Raw genomic sequence first — 21,523 nt, forward strand, 5'->3', positions numbered from 1 at the left:
ATATATTGGTAATTATTTCAATTTCATTATCATTGCAATCAAATGTTGATTAGCAGAATGCTACCAATCAGTAAACTGTAGTAGGCTATAATATAGCATGTGGGAATTCTATGTTATGTTCTAACATTATTATGTACACCTTAATACTGGTGTAAAGGTGCAACTATGGAAAATTAATAGCATTTTGATTGACAATTGCAAGCTGAGAAAACATAAGATAGCCATGTCAATGCAATTAACATTATAACAGTTGAATAGATGCAATATTTACACATTTGCCTGAGGAAGGTAAGATGGGCATAGTTTAGAGATGCACCGATATGGAATTTTAGGGCCGATAATTATTAATATTAATAGGTTAATTAATTGTTATGTTGGAGAAAAAAAATCAAAAATGACAATTAATAGGCATTTTTTAATTGCAGTAATTGTATAATTTCGGACTATCTTGTTGTAGGCTAAGTAAGGCTGTCAAAAACTGCATAACTATAACTATAATTGCCAGAGGCAGAACAGTGCGTTTTCATGCACTGTAATTAACTGCCACAAAAAAAAATCTTGGCCAACTTGGGCCATAAAAACTAGGGCCGTCAAAATAACTGATTAATTTAGATTCATTTATTTGAGAAAAAAAATAATGCAGATTAATCGATGACCTTTGACCCGGAGCCATTCTAGTCAGTAATCAGACTGTTAAATAGAGAGACGATAATGTGCTGCCTTGATCATTGATTGGAACATTTGAATCCGATAGAGCACCTAAGGTATTTTAAAGACAAAGATAGAGCAACCCCCCCCCCCCCCCAGCAGACACCAGCTGTCTCTGAAGAATGGGAAATCTTTCTGGAAATCTTATATGAGAAGGAGAATTGAGTGTTTGAGATTCAATCTCAGTAATGAAAAGTGTACCAATGTTTGCTGCATTTTCCTACTTTTAGTGGAGTGGTACCCGGTGGGGTCTTCTGCTGGTGGAGCCCATCCACCTCAAGGTTGTACAAGTTGTGGTTTCACAAATGCTTTGCCGCATACCTTGGTTGTAATGAATGGGTAGAACCGAGGTATAATGAGTGTAACGAGTCAAAGTTGATCTTCTATCAGCTTGGATCAGTTGACCCATTCTCCTCTGACCTCTGGCTCTAGCATCAACAAGGCATTTTCGCCCACAGGACTGCCACATACTGGGTGTTTTCCTTTTTCAGACCATTCTTTGGGAACCGTAGATATGATTGTGTGTGAAAACCCCAGTAACTGAGCAGATTGTGAAATATTCAGACCAGCCCGTCTGGTACCAAGAACCATGCCACACTAAAAGTTGCTTAGATCACTTGTCTTTCCCATTCTGACACTCAGTTTGGGGTTCACGGCCCGGTTTTTCAAAACATTTCATCTAGATCAAAAAGATCCGAATTTGGAAATCCAATGTTTTGCTATCCAGGGGGGCAGATTATCAGAACCATCATCACACTGAGGCTTCATCACTTTTGCACGGTTGTGCATTAATATCTGTTAAGCAAACGGGTCATCCATCGTCCCTTAGGAAATCTGTCAAGTTGACATATGGATGTTAGAAATACTAATTCTATGACTAACTGATTCTATCATTTAATTACTGAATTACTAAACTGAATTATCAATAACTTTAAGGTACTACCACTTTATTGTCAGAATAAAAAAAAAGACCAGATTGTTACAAAAAGGCATTCCTTTACTTGACAGAAACAAATCATGACAAAACAATATTATGTACAATACTGTAATTTAGTTCCAGCCTCTGTAAATTCAACAGTCTTTGCATTACACATTCCATCCAAAACAAACCAAAGATAAAATGCAGGGCTTTTCTTCCTGGGCAAACTTAAGAGCTTCTCACGAGTGACAAAACATGATACCATCCAAAACGTAAGCAATTGGACTTATTCATAATTAAAAAAAAGAAAGGAAAAGGAGTCAAAGCAAAATGATTATGTGTTCTGCTGTTGAGATCATGCAGAGCAGTATTGATGTTTTGTTCATATTAGCAAGTACCAAGTACCAGTTGACTTACTTCATTGCCTACTCGTCCCCCGGACACAAACAGAGCAGGAGAGGGCTAGTGAGGGGAGCCTCTTGCGGTTTCTTAATACCCAACAGGCCTGATATGCTTGCTGCAGATGCCTCAGATCAGATCATCTCGGTTTGAGGGCAGTCAGTAAATCCCAGAGCAATGACTTTACACACGGCAATAAACCAAAATTGTCATTGAGTTGCATTCACATGTGCACAGTCAAACAGAACACACACACACACACACACACACACACACACAATCTTTTCTGAAGTTCAATAATTCTCTGATGTCCACGCCTCAGTTAGACCACAACTTTGGTAGAGGAACTGTACTTTGAAATAAGACTGATTGCTTGGTTACCAGAGGTGAAACCGAGCTGAAAACACAATTCAAACATTAGTCGTTGCTTTTCCGCACATATGTACAATTTACATGTTTAACTTGCATGCCTGAGCTTTGTTTTGAAAGGTTTGCTCAGAGTGAGCTGAAAGTGAGTGGTCTGCCTAAACCAATACTGATGGTACATTAAGCTGGGGTGGTGAATGGGTTACTGCTCACAGCCACACACTAGAGCCATGTGCAGAGATTTCCTGTGAGGCGAGGTTATGCAAGTCAATTTCCTGTGTGATGGCGTGATCTGTGACAGTGTCCCTGAGCAGGAGGAAGAAAAAACAACCAGCAAACAAATCATTAAGGCCTTTCCTTGCACATTCACAGCATGTGACTTGAAGACTTGAGTTTACCAAGTCATACACAAAGGCCAGACACACACACACACAGACACACTCACAGACACACAGACACGCACAGACAGACAGACACAGACACAGACACAGACACAGACACAGACACAGACACAGACACAGACACACACCTCAGCAGTGTATATGGCTTGTGCTTCTGATGCCCCAGTGTTGCTGTGGCACATGACATCCCATCTCGCCCAGAAGCAAGAGATTACACCAGAAAGATATGGAGGTTTGGTTTCCATTCAGAAAAGCGGGTGGAAGACCGGACACTAGGAAGCCCCGGAGTGGCGACTGACGCAAGAGCGCCTGCTCTGCTCTCCACCTCCATCCCCACCACCAGGTACATGGAGGGACAAGGAACCAAACAGTGCAAAGAGGAACCAGCTTCCACCTCAGGGGGAAGGGCGGAGCAAACCACTCAGCCGTGCATTCTCCTACCCCTATCTCCTGAAGTGTGTGTAGTGTGTCCTTAAAACAGCCAAATAAATAAAAGCAGCTCACAAAGGAGTGGAGTAAAGATCCCTTTTGGAGCACTCAACGTCACAAACTTTCCTTTCAGTAACAAAAGGATTCGGAGCACAGAATTGAAGATGTCTTCAAGCTCCATGTTCCATCATCCACGCTCCTCCTCTGACCTGAATCCCACCGCTCACTCCACCTCTCCAAAGCGTACATGACTTTTCCCTTTCTTTTGGTAACTGGAAACACAAAAACACCACACAATCCTCAGGGCTGGTCATCAAAGAGTCCTTTGCCTGGCAAAGTCCAGCGCCTCGGGCATCCTAACCGGCAGCCCTGCAGCCTCGGCTGAGTCCTCATCTGGACGGTTGACCGGGGGACCCCGGGGAGGACACTCAGGGCTCAGCAGCGCGTTGCTTGCTGACGGCCTGCTTGGCTTCCTCTGGCAGGAGGGAGGGGTTGCCGATGATGGAGGTGGTGGTGCTCAGCTGTCGGAGAGTGCCCAGAACCACTGCAGGGAGAACAGGGAGCGTGGGAGGGACAGGGGTGGACAGAGAGTAACCCACACATTTGAATTGATCCAACTTTACATTAACAGTCTTTATAAATAGCTTGTCCAGATTAACTTGTAAGCTTGACTTGAAATTCTATTTATGTGCTTGCCCAAACAGCACTGGACATGAGAGCACAGTGAATGTCCAGAATTATCCTTTCTGATAGATCGGTCTAATTGTGTTTGAATGAATATGGCTATGTATATTCATGAGCCTTCAAGCCACTGCACATTAGCGATGGTCTTTTGTGTGTGTGTGTGTGTGTGTGTGTGTGTGTGTGTGTGTGTGTGTGTGTGTGTGTGTAGTCCCTTTCCCACATGAGCGAGACATCCGGATGTCAAACGGATATCAAACGGGTGGCTGTATGTGGGAACGCAAAACTGCAATCACGTTGTTGTGTGTGTTGCGGGACAGGCAAGATTATTCTTGCAAACGTGAATAGCTTGAAGTGTTGTCGATTAGCTTGCAACTAGCTGCTTATTACAGTGGTTAGCAATTAACAGCTAAAAGTTAACGTCGCTGTTATTTAGCATTGTTGCTAAATATAAATAACTACTTCTGTTGTTTCATGATGTTTTGGATCTGATGTAAGTTCGCATCATCCAGGCAACACAGCACAACAACGCATTTATTTAGCGTCATCTTCCTCCCCCTGCAAGTGCTGACATTGCCCCACCCCTCGCGGCTCCTACTCGGGTCTAGTGTGAACACAATTACCCGTATCTCACTCGGACATAAAGCTCATGTGGGAAACGTCCGTGTCGTGCCTCTACCCGGGTAAATATGTCCGGGTAACTTCTAGAAGTTATGTGGGAAAGGGACTGTGTGTGTGTGTGTGTGTGTGTGTGTGTGTGTGTGTGTGTGTGTGTGTGTGTGTGTGTGTGTGTACTCACTGGGGCGAAGCACTGGAAGGGCACAGTGGCGGTCTAGCCACTGTAGAGTTGTCTCACACAGCTCCTCTTTGCTCTTGGTGGACACGCTCCCATTAAAAGACTCAAACAGCGGCTTAATGATCACACTGAACTGGACTCAAGGGTCAAGGTTACACAGCGCCCACAAGGTCATTACTATGAACTGGTGAGCTAAAGTGGCAATGGACACATACACTTATTAATACAAATGGGTGGGTTATACTCTACATTGCTTACTGCTGGAGTGACGGCATACAGAAATTCTTCTGATCAGGGTGGCAATCTTGTACACATCAGTACAGTAATCATTGCTTGACCACTGTGCACCGGCCTGCGGATGTGTGCATGTGTGCTGATGCACACATGTTTCAAGAACACAACACTCCCCCGCCCCCGACACACACACATGAAAAGGATACGATCCAGAACTTCCAGTTCTGCAACGTCCGGTTCTTGACGTATTCATCATATTTCTCCCTCATGTGGTTGAAGTGGTGCTGCGTCAGGGACACTCCAGTGTCTGGCAGCTGCTTCTGACACAAGCTGATGACAACACACACACACACACACAGTGGGCCGATTGCTCTGTCAGTTAGCATTGCGCTAGCTGTGCGGAGCTTTAAAACCATACTCCTTAAAACAGAGCTTTTCATGCACGCAGCTGAGCACGAAGTTGAATGAGAGTAACAACTCACACAGGATCAGCTGATTCCCAGCTAAACCCAGTTTTTACCAGAAGATACAGTCTCACCTTAACTCATTCACTGCCATTGACGTCTTTAAACGTCAATTTAAACACTTACGTTGTCTGCCATTGACGTCTATATACGTCAATTGCATTTTTCAATGGGGAGGGCTCATGGGTGGGCTTGGGAACGATCTGGCAGAGTTTCAGGCTGGTATACAGGCTGTACTAGCAATCTGAACCGCTAGATGGCAGTAGTGCAATTTGGATGATTAGTTTTTTCCTGGTGAAAGAAGAGTCTACTCTTTCTACTCATTCATGTGTCTACTAGAGATGCGCGTATAGCGGTTACAGCCGCGGACTCCGCGGTTAAACCGCGGATCGGGCGGATGACCTTACAAAAAATAATATTTTAATTAGATTCGGGCGGGTGGCGGTTGAACCGATCAAATGAAAAAAAAAATATATAAGCTACATTACATGCCACCACTACGATATGCTTCCATTTAGACATGCCTCTCGACATGCTGCTATTTCGACATGCTGCCAATCCGACACATTTTAGTAGCCTACCCCCATTCCGACAGTTTACAAATCCTATTTTTTTCCAAGTCAATTTAACGGACCCAGCCCGACGGACGCAAAGTGCGTCAAAAAACACACCCATTCTTCTCTGTTACATTGCTCCGTGATTATCAGTCACAGCGAGATGAGACCTATATTGCATGAAAGAGCAGAACCGGGGCTTTCCAACGAGACTAGACACGTGTCTGTACAATCAAGTATGAAAATAAAAATAAAATCATGAATTTAAATCAAAGTATATCATATCTATATTGCTCTGCATTCACCCACGCAGCCACTGCTCTCGCTTGAATTACTCCGGGACCAGGTATCGCGCAGACATAACACGCATATCAAATGAAACAGGAGAAACAGAGCTTTCCATTGATACCAAACATCGATCCTCGATCCTTTTGTGTTATAAAAACAGACGAAGTGACAAACAAATAAGAATGTCATATAGCTTCGGCTACCGCTTTCGTTTGATTTACTCGTGAAACCGTGGTCAAAAAGATATGGCTTGCATGTCAGATAAAAGAGGAGAGCTAGAGCTATCCACAGATACCAAATACAACCTTCTAGGCCATAAAACAGACGAAGTGACAGCAAAATAATAATTTAGCTCCACCTAGTCCGCGAATAATGAGACAGAGAAAATAACTTGCCATGTCTATAGAACTGCTTTCACTTCCCCGAGTCGCGCACGCAACAGACACATATCAAGAAGTCTTCACAATGACATTTTAAATGTGAATCTTTATTATTTTACACAATTGGATATAGTTATGACATTAATAGCCTATTAATGACCTCATGTCGGAATGGCACGTTGTTTGAAAAGAAAGTTAAATACCGCCACTGCGACCATGAAAAAAATGTCGGAGTGGTGGGACTTATTCCCATAATGAGACATGCCTGCACTACGACAATTGGACGTCAATGTCGGAGTGCTGGTATGTCGGAATGAACGGCGGTAGCCCATGCCTGCTTTGTTTACTATCAGAGATGGCAACGCCACCAGTGAATGTGCGTGACAAACTCAAAGGTAACAACAAGTTTAAATTAAGTTGCCTATGTTTTCGTCTGCAGTGTGCAATAAGAAAGTAGAAGTTTATAACTTGTATGTAAGGCCTGCTGATATGGATTGCACTGTCTGCCTGGAAAAGACGTGCACTCGTGCAATCAAAATTAACGGGAGTCTTCAGAACAGGCTCGTCCTAGTCGTCACCCTGACAAGCTGCATATAGAGTTAAAGAGTCACTTCACCCCATAACTCCACCCACTTCACATTTCTGAAAACGGCTTTCAAAATGGGCGAGACGTTCTGAAATTTGGAGAGAGAGTGCAGCACTGCTGCAACCAATCAACCATGGTGATTTCGTGTCAATCTGGAAATGAGTGCTGCAGACATGGCTTATCACAGGTAGGCTAATCAGGGCAGCAGGTGTTGGGGCGTTTCAGTCCTAATTTGTAACGACCCAGTGACGTAGTGTCGGACTAGAAGTGCAGGACAACGTCAGCATTCCAATAGTATTTTGGACCAACATGCCATGGCATGTTTTCAAACGGTAGTATGCGCGAGAGAGCAATATCTCCAATACAAAATCAGACGAAATGTTACTTTTGTCGAGAAACACGATTTTTGTCAATATTAACCCTGGTAATAGTACAGTTCACCACTTATAAGTATTTTCAATCAATCAACAGCTCAAAAAACCTATTTTAGGGTGCAGTGACCCTTTAATTGGCCTGTAATGCGAATGGCTTGTTGTTATTCTATTCGGACTTTCTTTCTTTTTGTATAAAGAATAACGTGTAGCCTAATTGCCATTAATTAGACTAAATAGCTGCATCTTTCTAGAACAAGAGCTTTCTCGCGTCGCATCAGCGTCTTGGATCACCCATAGACCTTTAAACAAATAGCGGATGGCGGGCAGGTGCGGTTCTGAAAAAAACATAAAAAACGTATACGCGGATGGATGGCGGACGGATGATGAGTTGTATATGCGGTTGCGGATAGAATAATAGTCCATCCACGCATCTCTAGTGTCTACATAGTCATAAAACCCACTGTTCGGTGGATCTTAGAAAAACAGTCAAAATGCTGTAAAACGTCTAGCAGTATGGAGCGCTCTGCACTGAAAATGGCTGGCAGCCAATGAGTTAATGGTGGACGCATTTCAGGCAGTGGCGGTTCTGGGGAGGGGCTGGGCTGGGCTGCCCCTGTAAAAATATATCTTGCCACCCCAGTTGCCACCCTATTTGAATATATTCTATTTATTAAATCGCATTTACGAAATCAAGGCAACTTGCAAACGTACCATGGCCGGCACAGTGATATCACGCAGCATCTGAAAATAGTCCCCATAGACAACAAGTAGTAGTAGTGCCAGTAGTTTGCAAGTTGCCTTGATCATTACGCCAGATGAGAGTGTAGTTCCATGTCAAATCAGCCTAGAAAAACGCCAGGTTTCATTTATAGTTGGTCTTATTGCACTCTCTAACTTGAGAAGAGACACGTTTTAAATGGGAAAATTACCGGAAATCTTAGTCACTTTTAAACATGATGCTAGCAGGCGAGATGCTACAGGTCTAATCCGTTTCAATGATCTATGCTAGGCTGAAGCTAAAAGTTGTATCGCCAGACTCACAGAATGGCTGGATGAACGGGAAAAAGGTAAATATCGATTCTTTCGCTCGAGGGGAGGTGGAAAATGAGCTTATTTCCAAAAATGGCGGAATATCCCTTTAATGCCTTTGAAATGCACTTTAATGTGTCATATAGTGGAGCAGATGCAATAATATTAGTAAGTAATAACACTCTTTTTATAATATTACTGTTTCTGATATCAGCCTACAGCTCTAAACTGTCAAATGGTTTGCGATAACAACGTGCACATTGGCGATGTTGTGGCGAGATAGCCCGGCAGTGTGCATGATGCATGCATTTTGAACAGCAGCCACCTCAAGGCTCAATTTGAAGAGGGGGCTTAAAGCTACAGTATAGTCCTAAATATGTTCCTAATACCGTGGAGTCCTTAATGGAGACTGGGCCTATCCTTGGCGCCAATACCTCATCACACCTGTTCTTAGGTCAGCAACCCGTGCCCAGCTCAATTGAAAGCCACAAGAAGACTCGTTGGTCATTGAGCGAACATTTGGCATGCTGAAGAGTCACTTTGCTTGCCTATCCTTTGGTCTACAGAACACACCACAAAGGGTAAGCAAAATTATAGTTTTCTGTTCGATCCTCCACAATTTGCTAGTAAGTAATCTGCACTTTGCTGATTTGTAGGCATTTGCCTATTTAAACAATTCCTATCTTGTAGCCTTGTTGTACTGTATCTGTTATAATTTAAAATGTAGACATTAATGAAAATAACTAAACAAAAATGACTAGTCAACAGTGTGTGTGTGTGTTGGTTATAATGGAGCCTAGGCTTTCTGTCTCCTATTTAGCTATCCTGCAAACTATGGTTTAGTCTCTCCTAAAATCATGTCAGTTACGAGATTAAACTAACATGCAGTAGATGCGCCCTCTAGTGGGTGATGTGAATTTCCTTGAAAGCACAGCAATTGAGATCATGGGAAAATGCAGCAGCAGGTTAAACCACCGTGGTACATATGACACAGCAATGGAGTTTAAGACGTCACGTGACTTCTTGAGTCACCGGACAGTTAAAAACTGTGAAACTCTAAAAAGTGACTCAGCTACCAGTAATGTCAGAGCTGCTTTACTCCACATGATGCCTAATCTCCATCTGTTTTATCTACATGTGACACAATTACCACTACATCTGGATAATTTAACCATTACCAAAGACAATTTGGTACTACGCTAACCATTGCAAGTGAAACGTACGTCGTGTACGGTGTACATTTTAGGACATCCTCAGACTCAGGTGTCAGACTCAGAAAAACAACCGTCATCTTCAGACAAAACTGTCTCAGCGTCAGAAAAAACTTGTCATCCTCAGACAAAAATATGTCAGCGTCAGAAAAACCTTATCATCCTCAGGAAAACCTCTGTCAGAGTCAGACAAAAAAGTCTCGGGTGAAAAGTTGTCAGAGTCAGGTCTCGGAAAAAAAGAGTCAGACAAAAAAGTCTCGGGTGAAAAGTTCTCAGAGTCAGGTCTCAGAAAGAAACTCTGTTACCATGGATACTCCAAACAAACTCAACTGAAGAATCACGTCACGTGAACTAGCTTGCAGAAAACAACTTTGTATTAGGCTATATCTAGGTTCTACGCAGTCTATGATTATATCAGAAACAAGCCTGTAGTTTGCTTGCTGTAGCCTAATTTATTAAACGAAAGAGTTGTTTTCTGCCAGCTAGAAATAGTTCACCTGACGTGGTATTCTTCAGCGGAGTTAGTATCCATGGCAACCTCATGACTTAACAAAGATCATCAACAACAAATATCTTGGATACGATTTGCACGAGTGAATCAGCCTAACTTGCAGAAAACAACTGTTTCGAATTATATCACAAATAGGCTATGCTTTCTTTACCAGTTAGAAACAGCTGGGTTAGGCTACTACCACATAGATATATATATTGGCTACTACAAACAAACTCCGCTGAAGAATACCACGTCAGGTGAACTATTTCTAGCTGGCAGAAAACAACTCTTTCGTTTAATAAATTAGGCTACAGCAAGCAAACTACAGGCTTGTTTCTGATATAATCATAGACTGCGTAGAACCTAGATATAGCCTAATACAAAGTTGTTTTCTGCAAGCTAGTTCACGTGACGTGATTCTTCAGTTGAGTTTGTTTGGAGTATCCATGGTAACAGAGTTTCTTTCTGAGACCTGACTCTGAGAACTTTTCACCCGAGACTTTTTTGTCTGACTCTTTTTTTCCGACAGCATTTTTTCTGAGACCTGACTCTGACAATTTTTCACCCGAGACTTTTTTGTCTGACTCTTTTTTTCCGACAGCATTTTTTCTGAGACCTGACTCTGACAATTTTTCACCCGAGACTTTTTTGTCTGACTCTTTTTTTCCGAGACCTGACTCTGACAACTTTTCACCCGAGACTTTTTTGTCTGACTCTGACAGAGGTTTTCCTGAGGATGATAAGGTTTTTCTGACGCTGACATAGTTTTGTCTGAGGATGACAAGTTTTTTCTGACGCTGAGACAGTTTTGTCTGAAGATGACAGTTGTTTTTCTGAGTCTGACACCTGAGTCTGAGGATGATAAGTTTTTTCTGACGCTGACATATTTTTGTCTGAGGATGACAAGTTTTTTCTGACGCTGACATATTTTTGTCTGAGGATGACGGTTGTTTTTCTGAGTCTGACACCTGAGTCTGAGGATGTCCTAAAATGTACACCGTAGTCGTGACATAAAAATGCTGTGGGGATGGGAATCACACCGATCCCAGTGGGTAGGGTAATGGTTTGGGATTTGGCTGGTGGCTGGCTCGGGGTCAAAGCACACAGGTGCATGGCAGCAGGCTAACAGCAGGAGCATGCGCCAGGTGAGAGGAGGGCTACCTGATGGAGGCGTTGAGCTCCTCAATCTCCTCCTTCAGTCTGCGGCTCTCCTCCTGCATGTGCTGCCTCTCCTGCTGGAGTTTTCCGATGTAATCCACGGTCTTCTGGAGTGTGGCTGCATTACTGATCTACACACACACACACCACACACCACACACCACACACCACACACCACACACCACACACCACACACCACACACCACACACCACACACCACACACCACACACCACACACACACACACACACACACACACACACACACACACACACACACACACTAAATGTAAGGCTTTGTTGTAGAACTACACAGACCTACAAACACATTTCTTCATCCTTTAGACTGGATACAAACAAATGGAAATTTGTATCATTAGCCATATTGTCCGAAGGTTTCATACACCCTGAACCACAAAATAAGAATACATAAAACAGTTATAGAATATATCCTTTTTTAAAGGATAGACACACATATTTACATTTTATTTGTCATCTCTGTGCTTCTTCACTCTTCCGTAAACTGGAACTGAGTAAAGTTTACACTTACAGTAAGAGTGCAAATAGACCAACACCGTGGGGGTTTTAGTGAAAATTGCTGCGGAATTTCCTAGAATTCTACAAGAGGCCCTGACCTTGCCTGAGCTGGGTTAACAGCCTACAGGAAACAGAGCACCGAGAGGCTTCCTCTAGACCTCGATCATTTCACAAGTCTATCCACACACGGAGTGTATTACATTTGTGTTCCAACACGCAGAAAAAACTGACCACTTGGCTTCCTGTAATATTTGCAAGGTTTTATATCTCTCTTTAGTCTTCTGTTGTGCACTAAACCTCAACAAGAAATCCTCATGAGCTCATGCCATGAATTGTACAACAGCAATAATTACATTGCTGATCCACTACACTAGATCTGTGACACAATGCTTTATAAATGGACAACAAAGCTTACGTTGGACTGTGACTTCAGTGTGGGCACAAGGCTGCAGAGAGTCTTAAAGCCGTTATTGATGTTGAAGCGTCTCTTCTGCTCCGCGGAGATGTGATTAACGCGACGGCTCTGTAACACACATGCACAAGATCAGGGGCCGATAAATACAACCATCAGCAAGAGCAGCAGATCAAAAGATTACAGAGACATCACGACAAACGTGGTGTCAACAAATACATACATCCACCAGCATACACATACACGCTCACAAATGCACACACTTGGTTGTTCTCGTTCTTAAGTAGCACAGTGGAATTGAGAGGAGACTGCGGGCTGGCTGCTTGCTCCAAGCCACATGGAGACCCCTGCCCAGACGAGCGTCCCTCCAGACCTGCCAAACAAACGGATCACGTGAACACAGGAGGCACCAAAACAAATGCACTTTAAACAGCAGGACAGTCACAGGCAGGTCACACTACAGTGCTTTAACTGGCGATGTGGCCACTGGTTGATTTTGCAATGTAGCGTCCCTATGCTGTCTAGCCTTTAAGGCAGCATCAGTGGTGTGGAAGGTTTATTCCTAAACTCTCTTGAGAGAACATTATGAGCATTACAAATTACTATTTATTTACCTCTAACCAATGAAATTGCTCAAATCAGTTACAGATGACAACATGACTAGTACTTGTGTCAGGACAAAGTATGAGTTGTATTTCTCCTACAAATCTGCATTTGCACGCGTGTGTGTGTCTGTGTGTGTTCTGTTTGCTGAGCATCCTGACCAGCGCTGGGCGACGGAGTGGGTGTTTTGCTGTTGGAGGTGGAGGCAGCCGTCTCCTCCTTAGGCACTATGGGCTGGGGAGACTTCTGTGTCTGAGGAAGAATATGATAAGTAGAGCCCTGAAAGAGGGAGAAACAGGGAGAAGCCGATGAAGACCGTGGACGGGGGAGAAATGGCCGTGGGTAAGATCTCAGAGAAGTGTCTGGGTGCCTTACCCGGGCGACATTTGGAGAGCCAAGGACCACCCCTGTAGCGGGGACCGAGTCGCACTTCACAGTGGACGGAGTGACAATCACAGCACCCGTATGCCCTGGGAACGGTGCTGAAACACAACACACTCCACTGCTCACCATTCATCAACGACAGTCACTTTTTGAGCCAATCGGTAGAATTGGCACCTGGCTCTACCAGTTCAGTTACAGAATCCCACACTCCACACCAACTCCACTGACAACACAACGGAAGAGCAGTAAAATGACCTCAGAGAAACGTTCACAGCCATTGACATTTTGGCTTACTATGGCCCTCTAGTGGTTGATGGGGTGTTATAGTCATGGATATCTCACAAGTATTAAGGGGTTAACAAGACAGAGCAAACGAGGGCTGACTAGGACTGACCAGTAAAGATTAGCTGGGTTGAGGGCCGGGCGCTGGCAGGTGCGATGCGCTGTGCGTGCCGGCTCTTCTTGCTGGAAACCGGCCCGACAGGCCGGGGCTGGATGAAGGCTGGGGGCAGGCCCACTCCCTGGGGCTGGACGGAGGGTCCCGGGGGCGGGAGAGGGGCCTGGGCTGCTGGCTGGGGTAAGCTCTGGGGGAGGGACTGCGTCAGGGCGGGGGCGAGGTGCTGAGGTAGAGTCTGGGGCAGTGCCTGCGCTGCAGTCTGGGGGAGGCGCTGGGCCGCGGGCTGGTGCAGGCTCTGGCTGAGGGGGCCGGGGGCTATCTGCGCCGACGGGAGCTCCGTGCCCTGGCTGAAGGTGGTGGCAGCGTTACTGGGGGTGACCACGGACGACGCCGTGTGCGTGATGACCGACAGCGGAGGCCCATCTCCAGTGCCTGGCAACAAGGTCTCCGCCGAAACGGCCGGGCACGGCAGAGAGGGGGGTATTGCGCCCATAGGGACAGGCTGAGGAGGGGAAGGGGCAACTTGCACAGCAAACAGAGGCATGTAGTTCTGGGAGTAGGCAGAATTAGGGTCCCGGGGAACACTCTGATTGGTCAATCCTTGGGTGATTGGCAGCCCAGGGGATGAGACAAGGCGATTGTCTAGGCCGATTGGTTGAAGGTCTGAAGGGAGGGGGATAGACGGAAGCATAGGGGCCTGGAGAAACAATTACACAGATTATGAGGGATACAATGCAAAGTACAACCTCGTTTGGGTACCTTTGAGTCTGAATGTGTGTGTGTGTGTGTGTGTGTACCTGTGACTGAGAACTGCTGCTGGGCAGTGAGGTTTGTGCTGAGGCTGAGAGTGCTGGTGGGCTGAAGGGGAAGATGGGAGGGCGAAACAAATCTGTGAGGAGACAGAGAGCAGGCCGTGAGGGAGTTCCCTCAGTCACTGCAGCATACCAGCCAAGCAACTGCATGAATGAGCCATTTTTAACTGTTTTAACTGTTGAGCCAGATTGTTGAAACTGTTAAAACACTAACAGTCATCCCGGCTGCAGCGAAGACACATTTGAAAGGTCCATCTCCAGACCTGTAAGATGTGTGTGTACGATGGGCTAAGAGGACGTACCTTGCCAGGGCTCGTCTGTGAAGTCTGGCTGCAGTGGGATGAGACCCGGCTGGATCATGTCAGCATTCCCCGCGTGGGCTACAGAGGGGAGGGGGACACACAGAGGACAGGGGTCGGGGGGGAAAGAAGACGAAACAGGAAATTGAGGTCCAATGCAGTTGAGTGAATCAGATTTCTTCCTGTAAATGTACATATTGTGTATTTCTTATGGTCATTTGTGATTATTCTGTACCAATGCGTATTTCTTATGTCTTAGGTCTGTATTTAGAGTATCCTTTATTCTTGAATTCAATAGGAGCCTGCCTCGAGCCCTTTTGCTTATCACCAGGTATGAAACATCCGTGTTTGTAGAAACAGTATGGGTCCAGGCCTCTGAAGAACATACCAGGCAAGGGGAGGGGGAAGTTTTAATTAAAGAACAATAGAGTGGCCAGACCTGATGGTGTTACCCATCAGGCAACGTCCCCACACCCCCTCTTGGCCAGATTTAAGTCAAAGATATTCCCCTTTTCAAGAGAGATATGGGTGAATCTTCTTGGTGAAACCATGTCTCTCCCTTATATTGCATCATCATTGTAAATAATAAAGCCCGTTTCCTGCTTTTTACAGTATCCTGACTGAGATTCTAGATCACTTTGGTACTAAAAAATGACCAATACCAAGATAGAGGCACTCTTGGTGTTGGAACATGGCTTTTTATTCACCATTAAATTGCACAAAAATGTCCAAATATCAAATAGCCAGCTCAGGACAAATGATCACCTACACTGACTGGAAAAGTAGGTCGCCTTTGTGCTAACAACATGAAACCGACATCAATATCACACTGAGCCTCAGATTTCAACTGATGCCAATTGCCTAAGTTTTCAGTTGATGCATTTTGGTTGGAAAAATCTGCTCCAAGTAAGAATGACTCACAATGCAATGCAAAAGCCGCCAGGCAACTCCGAGACTCGAGGACTTTGAATTGTCTTTTATAAACGCACTTTCGTACCGATATCTAGTTGTGGTCAGCTAGTGCCCTCACTGACCCACATCCAGCCTGATCCTGAACTCAATACCTACAGTAGCATCTAAACGGACATGGTAGAAGGCAAATTACAGTGGGACTGATTTCCAAGTGGGTCCAAAATGACAATAAGGCTAAAGCTCCGATGGACAGCGGTGGGGTCAGGTGTAGTTTTTGCTCACCGATTTCCCTGGGATTGGGCCAGGCAATAGGCTGGTGGGATGCCAGCGTGGAAAACAACGTGTCGGAGAACTCGGACATCAGCATGTCCATGTCCATGTAAGGGTCCATCTCCATGGGAACGGGCGAGTCGTGGCTCCTGCGGCTGACGCGGCGCATCTCCTCATCCTGACAGAAGGACATGCGGAAGGTGTCGGGGAACGTGTCCCCAAACAGGGAGTACTGCTCTTCCGCCCCCTTCAGACAAAGCCGGAACACAAGTGGCAGTCAGCCGGGATGGGACGAAAATGAATACACAAACACAACAACACACACAACAACACAGGCAGGCTCAATGCAGAGGACAAGCACACATAAGGTAAAGCTATAGTGATCTTGCATGAATGAGCATTGAGATGGCAGACCCTTACACCATCCTACCTCTGGCTGGGCCTGAACATATGATGATAATAACAACAATAACAACAATAATTTACTCCAAGGAAACATTTATATTACAGCTCAAGGTGGTGAACGAATTGGTATAAGTATTTTCATAAGGGGTATTATTCACAGACATAAGATTCCAGATCATGTTTGAGGAGGGGGCATCAGACTGGCGGGGTCTACACATGCCTTCATGCTGTCATGCACAGACACTCTGATGATGGGAGAAGGTAGTTACCCTGAGGAGACTGGAGAGGTCATCATCCTTATGCCGCTGCAACTGTTGGTAACAGCAGCAAGAAACATTTATTGTAACAAATCAAGCAAATCAACCTTTATGCTCCTGAACAAGTACCTAAGAACTGTGGCAAAATACAGTATGTCTTAAGTATCTGAAAACCCTCTACAGGGAACTGAATTAAAGATCGGTCTAGAATTCTCCATCTTTAACTCCATATTACGCCACCCAGCACCCCAACCCCATGATTCACGTCTATAATTATATAGAAACGGACTAAATATTTAAGTTATACATACCCTCTTCTTGAAGTAGGCTCTCCATTTGTGGTATTCGCGGATAACTATCTCTTTTCTCCTCTTCACATATTTCACTTCAGTAGCCTGCAAATAATGGAGAGATGTTTGATCAGATGTTTGGAAATGAGAGAAAATGGGACCCATGAGAAAGGGGTCTCACCTCTGCTGCAGGTCGGATGTCACAATCGATGTTGCCGTCCAGAGGAGTCTCAAATCGGCACACAGGGTTCTCCCTCCTTTCCACATCTGTGGTATGAAAGACACAGACAGACAGACAGACAGACAGACAGACAGACAGAGTTAGAGGTTGCAGCCCAATTCCTCTTGCACCTGAAATAACAGTTGAATGTCTTCTATCTGTTTGCACTAGGCAAGTGAATCACAGACTAACTCAATACCATATGATCACAATACATTGCCCACATAATAACACCGTTTTGATTTTGACTAAGCCTTTTGATTAGTAACTATAACCAGTTCACATTCCACCCCTAGTTTGCTTAACTCAAAAATCTACAAGAGAGAGGGAGGGCAGTATTTCCCATACATTGGCTTATTTGTGGCAGCCCATCACTATATCAACATTGACTACCACACAATGATTTTTTCATGTTGCACCTGAGGTTAAAAAAATGTTAAGCCTATTTTAACATAGTTCTGGCATAAGTAAACACGGTCAGCAACATTTCCCTTAAATATTGGCCATGTTAGGATTAAGGCGGCAGCAGCCACAAGTGGGTACTCTAGAAAAGAGGTTCTTACACTGAATGTACCAGGCCCTCCAGATAGCATTGTTGAGGCGTATTTTGTCTCTCCACTGGAGTTTGAGTCCTTTGAAGTTCTTCCATTTTGGTGATACTAGTTTCCCACTGTGGAGAGGCACACAGAGAGCCAAAGTGTCACCAAGAGAAACACACATAACACAGAGAGCAGATTGTGCTAGGACACCTGATGAAGCTTCTGTGGGGTTGCTTTAACATTTCTGACCAAATTAACAAAAAGTGGGGTGGGGCAACTCAAAAGCCTGCAAAAGTGGAGGAACTGTTACACAAATTGTTTTTTGCTTTTTTCTAAATATTTCCATTATCAAATGTAACCTGTGAGAGGATATGAATCAAAATTCTATTACCGTGTTAAACCGTGCAAGACATTGTAAACAAAGAACTATTTAACTTGGCTAAATATCCTCACTTAACCTTTGCCTACTTTGACCACAACAAAACAAAAACAAAAAAAACTAGAAAAGCACTCAGAGAGCGCAGACCTCCGCCTGTATTGTTCTTCCTAGGTTGTCATACATTTGAACCTAAACTATTCAGTTCGCCACCATGTGGCCATACCATGCCATTACACCACTAAGTGAAACATAAACGGCTCTGGAATCCCGACGGTGTTACGGATCACTCACCAAAATTTTATCGTTTCTTCCTTGGGTCATGTCTGACCTTCCCTGAACATTTCATAGAATTCTATCCATTACTTTTTGAGTTATCTTGCTAACAAACAGACAGACAGAGAGACAGACAGACAAACAAACAGACAGATATACGCCGGTCCCCGATGAAAACATAACCTCCTTGGCGGAGGTAATAACCTCTTTACAGCTCATTAAGAAAAAAAAGGCAGATGATCAGCCTGTGATAGCATTGCGGCCTTACAAAGAGTTCAGAGTGTGTTGTGAGTCCGTGTTGCTTTGGATTAAAGTGTTTGCTAAATACCAGTCACTTCACCTTTAGTTTTATAAAAGCATTATATTAAGATTTTGTCACTTCTTAGACACTTTCACTTCGCCTGGTATGTTTTTTTTTAGCCATGCTGATAAACATGTGGGGAAGCAAATGGCTATTCTTCTTCCTGGGTCAGCCTTGCTTTGCATGATCGAGATTACAGTACCAACTTCACCAGTAGTTTAACCGAGCAAACCGATAATACACGATAACGATTAATATGTAATCAAGACAAATGACAAAGCAGTAACGAAAGCTACTAAAGACCACCAACTATGAAAGCCCTGGACAGTAGGAGGCATGAACATGCCACAGGAGCACCAAACTGACCCAGTGACCACCCGACGGTCACCACATTTCAGGCCTCCCCTCGTGATGGATAATGGCATCTCGTCTACTATTGCGCCTGGCTGGCCTCCAGCCTCTCTGATGATTTTCTCACCGGCGCATAAACAACATTGCTGCAGTGTGCTGATGTGGTTTATGTGCGCCTATTAACTCAAGAAAGCCAAACACTAACACATACCTACATTCTATAATATTGAAGTTCTCAGTAACAGTCACAATGCAATAATATTTTTATTATACGACAAAAATATTAAATTTAGTCATTTACTGAACACTAGCTGGCTTTAAGTCACATTTTATTACTTTATTATATTGGCATAGTTTTATTTCAGTTAGCCTTACAGCTGGTTTGATTTGCATTGAGATTATTTTATGGAAAGTACCCCATGCCAATCTTTAGGCATGGTTTTATTTCAGTTAGCCTAATAGCTGGTTTGATTAACAAAAATTGGTGTCCTTAAAAGGTTGGATTATTCCTCTTAATGGATATTAAGATCCATTTCCAAAATATATATTTTTTATTACATATTAAACTATTATATATTTGACTTGTTTGAATAACTACCTCAAACATAACATACAAATGTCAACATTTTCAGAAGAAATGAACTGATCTGACTAATCTAAAATAGTTGATTTATACACTACTACTTTAGCACTAATGGCTGCATCAATGTGCCGTGGCGTGGAGGTGATCAGCCTGTGGCGCTGCTGAGGTGCTATGGAAGCCCAGGTTGCTTTGTGAGTGGCATTAAAGTCATTTGTATTGTTGGGCCTGGAGTCTCTTTTTTTTTTTTTTTTTTTTTTTATTGTCTGTGGCAATGGTTCTCAAACTTTCAACAATTAGCTCCCCAAGTACCACCATTATGACCGGCATTAAGATATAGAAGGCAAACATATATTTTACATGCTACATTGTTTTTGTTTTTAAGACAGAGACAAAACGGGCTCTGAATGCAGACTTCAGTTTCAGTCCACTCTTGTTAAGTTCCCCCAAGTTCTTGAATTGGCTTTGGTTAACAATTCTCTACAAGGCTGTAGTCATCCTTGTTGCTTGCACACTTTTCCCTTCTAGTCAACTTTCCATGAATATGTTTTGATACAGTACTCCCTGCCCTTTAAGCCATGACCTTCTGTGGCTTACTCTCCTTGTGGAGGGTGTCAATGAGTGTCCTGTGGACAACGATCAAGTCAGCAGCCTTTCCCATGGTTGTGGTTGTGTTTACATATCCAGACTAAGAGAACAAAGGCTCAAGAAACCAACATTTCTGTATTAGCCTATAACGCCTTCCTTTTAATATTTTGAGAAACTTATTTTTGATTTTCATATGCTTTATATCCATGATCAGATAAAAAAAACAAATGGCTCAACATAAAAAAAAAATTAGAGCCACCTGTACAATAATTAAAGGGAAAATAGTAATTAATACCTATAGCCAATGTTTGCTCATATGTATTCATTAATGTTATAACTGTGAGGTCAGACCAAGAGCGACCAAAGCTGCAAAATCGCCAGAAGTGAATGGGGACGAGCGACTACAGCGACCAAAACGACCACAGCGACCAGCGTCCAGAGCGACCTATGAGAGCGACCAAAAGAAGTTAAAAACAGTTTAACTTTATGCAAATTGGCTATGACTCGTTTCGGCTGCAAAACACTGACAACCAGTCGGAATGCAGGCTTGTTTCGCTTGTGTGGATATCGAACGTTCGAATCAAAAGCACCAACTTATGTCAACATTTTCACCAACAATTCATTTTATATGAGAGGCATATAACCATTCAAAGATGAACAATGGAGGAACAATGCAGGTTTGGCAAACACTTTGCTGTTTTCTCGTTTTACGCTTGCAGGTTCGTCTGCAGAGCTTCCCCTACAGCTTTAGCTTACATAATTTACAAAATTCCTCAATTAGTCAGTCTGCCGCCTTTCCAGGAGCATGATCGCAAGGCTGTAAGACTTTCTATTTGTCAGTGCACCGGCCCGGTGGCACAAACTTGATTGCACAAGTGTGATTTTTCTGCTCACAGGCACTAGGGGGAAGCCAGACAGCAATCATCCTACCTGAAATAAGTCAAATAACCCTTCCAATGACTCCAAAGTTGATCAGATCAAAAAAAAAAACCTTCCATAGTTCACCTTTAAGCATTCAAACCTCCAGACAAGAAGCAAAGTTATTCTGAACATGTTGAACTTGGTATCAGCTTCTATTAACGTTCAGTTCCAATCCTTTATACAAGTAAAGGCAGGCCAATGCACAACACAAAGGAGAACACTGTACACAAGTCAGCAGGTTTCTGCATTTTATGGACACAGCACACAAAACCAATCACACATTGAGTAAGACATATTTTAATTTGTCCAAAAGGGCAGACACACT

At 43.7% G+C, this 21,523-nt stretch overlaps 1 protein-coding gene across 1 annotated transcript in view; it reads right to left on the reverse strand.

Moving 5' to 3' along the window:
• Positions 1–1,634: 1,634 nt before the first annotated feature.
• Positions 1,635–21,523, reverse strand: part of mlxip (MLX interacting protein) — a 28,759-nt gene continuing 8,870 nt past the window's right edge. The window contains exons 2-17 of the mRNA XM_062543638.1: positions 17,830–17,936; positions 17,228–17,313; positions 17,068–17,151; positions 16,769–16,810; positions 16,107–16,341; positions 14,916–14,993; positions 14,599–14,690; positions 13,799–14,498; positions 13,396–13,502; positions 13,182–13,299; positions 12,681–12,790; positions 12,421–12,528; positions 11,474–11,601; positions 5,140–5,263; positions 4,703–4,832; positions 1,635–3,766 (exon numbers count right to left, since the gene is read on the reverse strand). Coding sequence (XP_062399622.1) covers positions 3,651–3,766; positions 4,703–4,832; positions 5,140–5,263; positions 11,474–11,601; positions 12,421–12,528; positions 12,681–12,790; positions 13,182–13,299; positions 13,396–13,502; positions 13,799–14,498; positions 14,599–14,690; positions 14,916–14,993; positions 16,107–16,341; positions 16,769–16,810; positions 17,068–17,151; positions 17,228–17,313; positions 17,830–17,936 — 2,365 coding nt within the window. The 3' untranslated portion in view covers positions 1,635–3,650. The remainder of the gene's footprint in view (positions 3,767–4,702; positions 4,833–5,139; positions 5,264–11,473; positions 11,602–12,420; positions 12,529–12,680; positions 12,791–13,181; positions 13,300–13,395; positions 13,503–13,798; positions 14,499–14,598; positions 14,691–14,915; positions 14,994–16,106; positions 16,342–16,768; positions 16,811–17,067; positions 17,152–17,227; positions 17,314–17,829; positions 17,937–21,523) is intronic.

Source organism: Sardina pilchardus, chromosome 8, assembly GCF_963854185.1.
Source record: "Sardina pilchardus chromosome 8, fSarPil1.1, whole genome shotgun sequence".
In the NCBI taxonomy this organism is placed as follows: Eukaryota; Metazoa; Chordata; class Actinopteri; order Clupeiformes; family Clupeidae; genus Sardina; species Sardina pilchardus.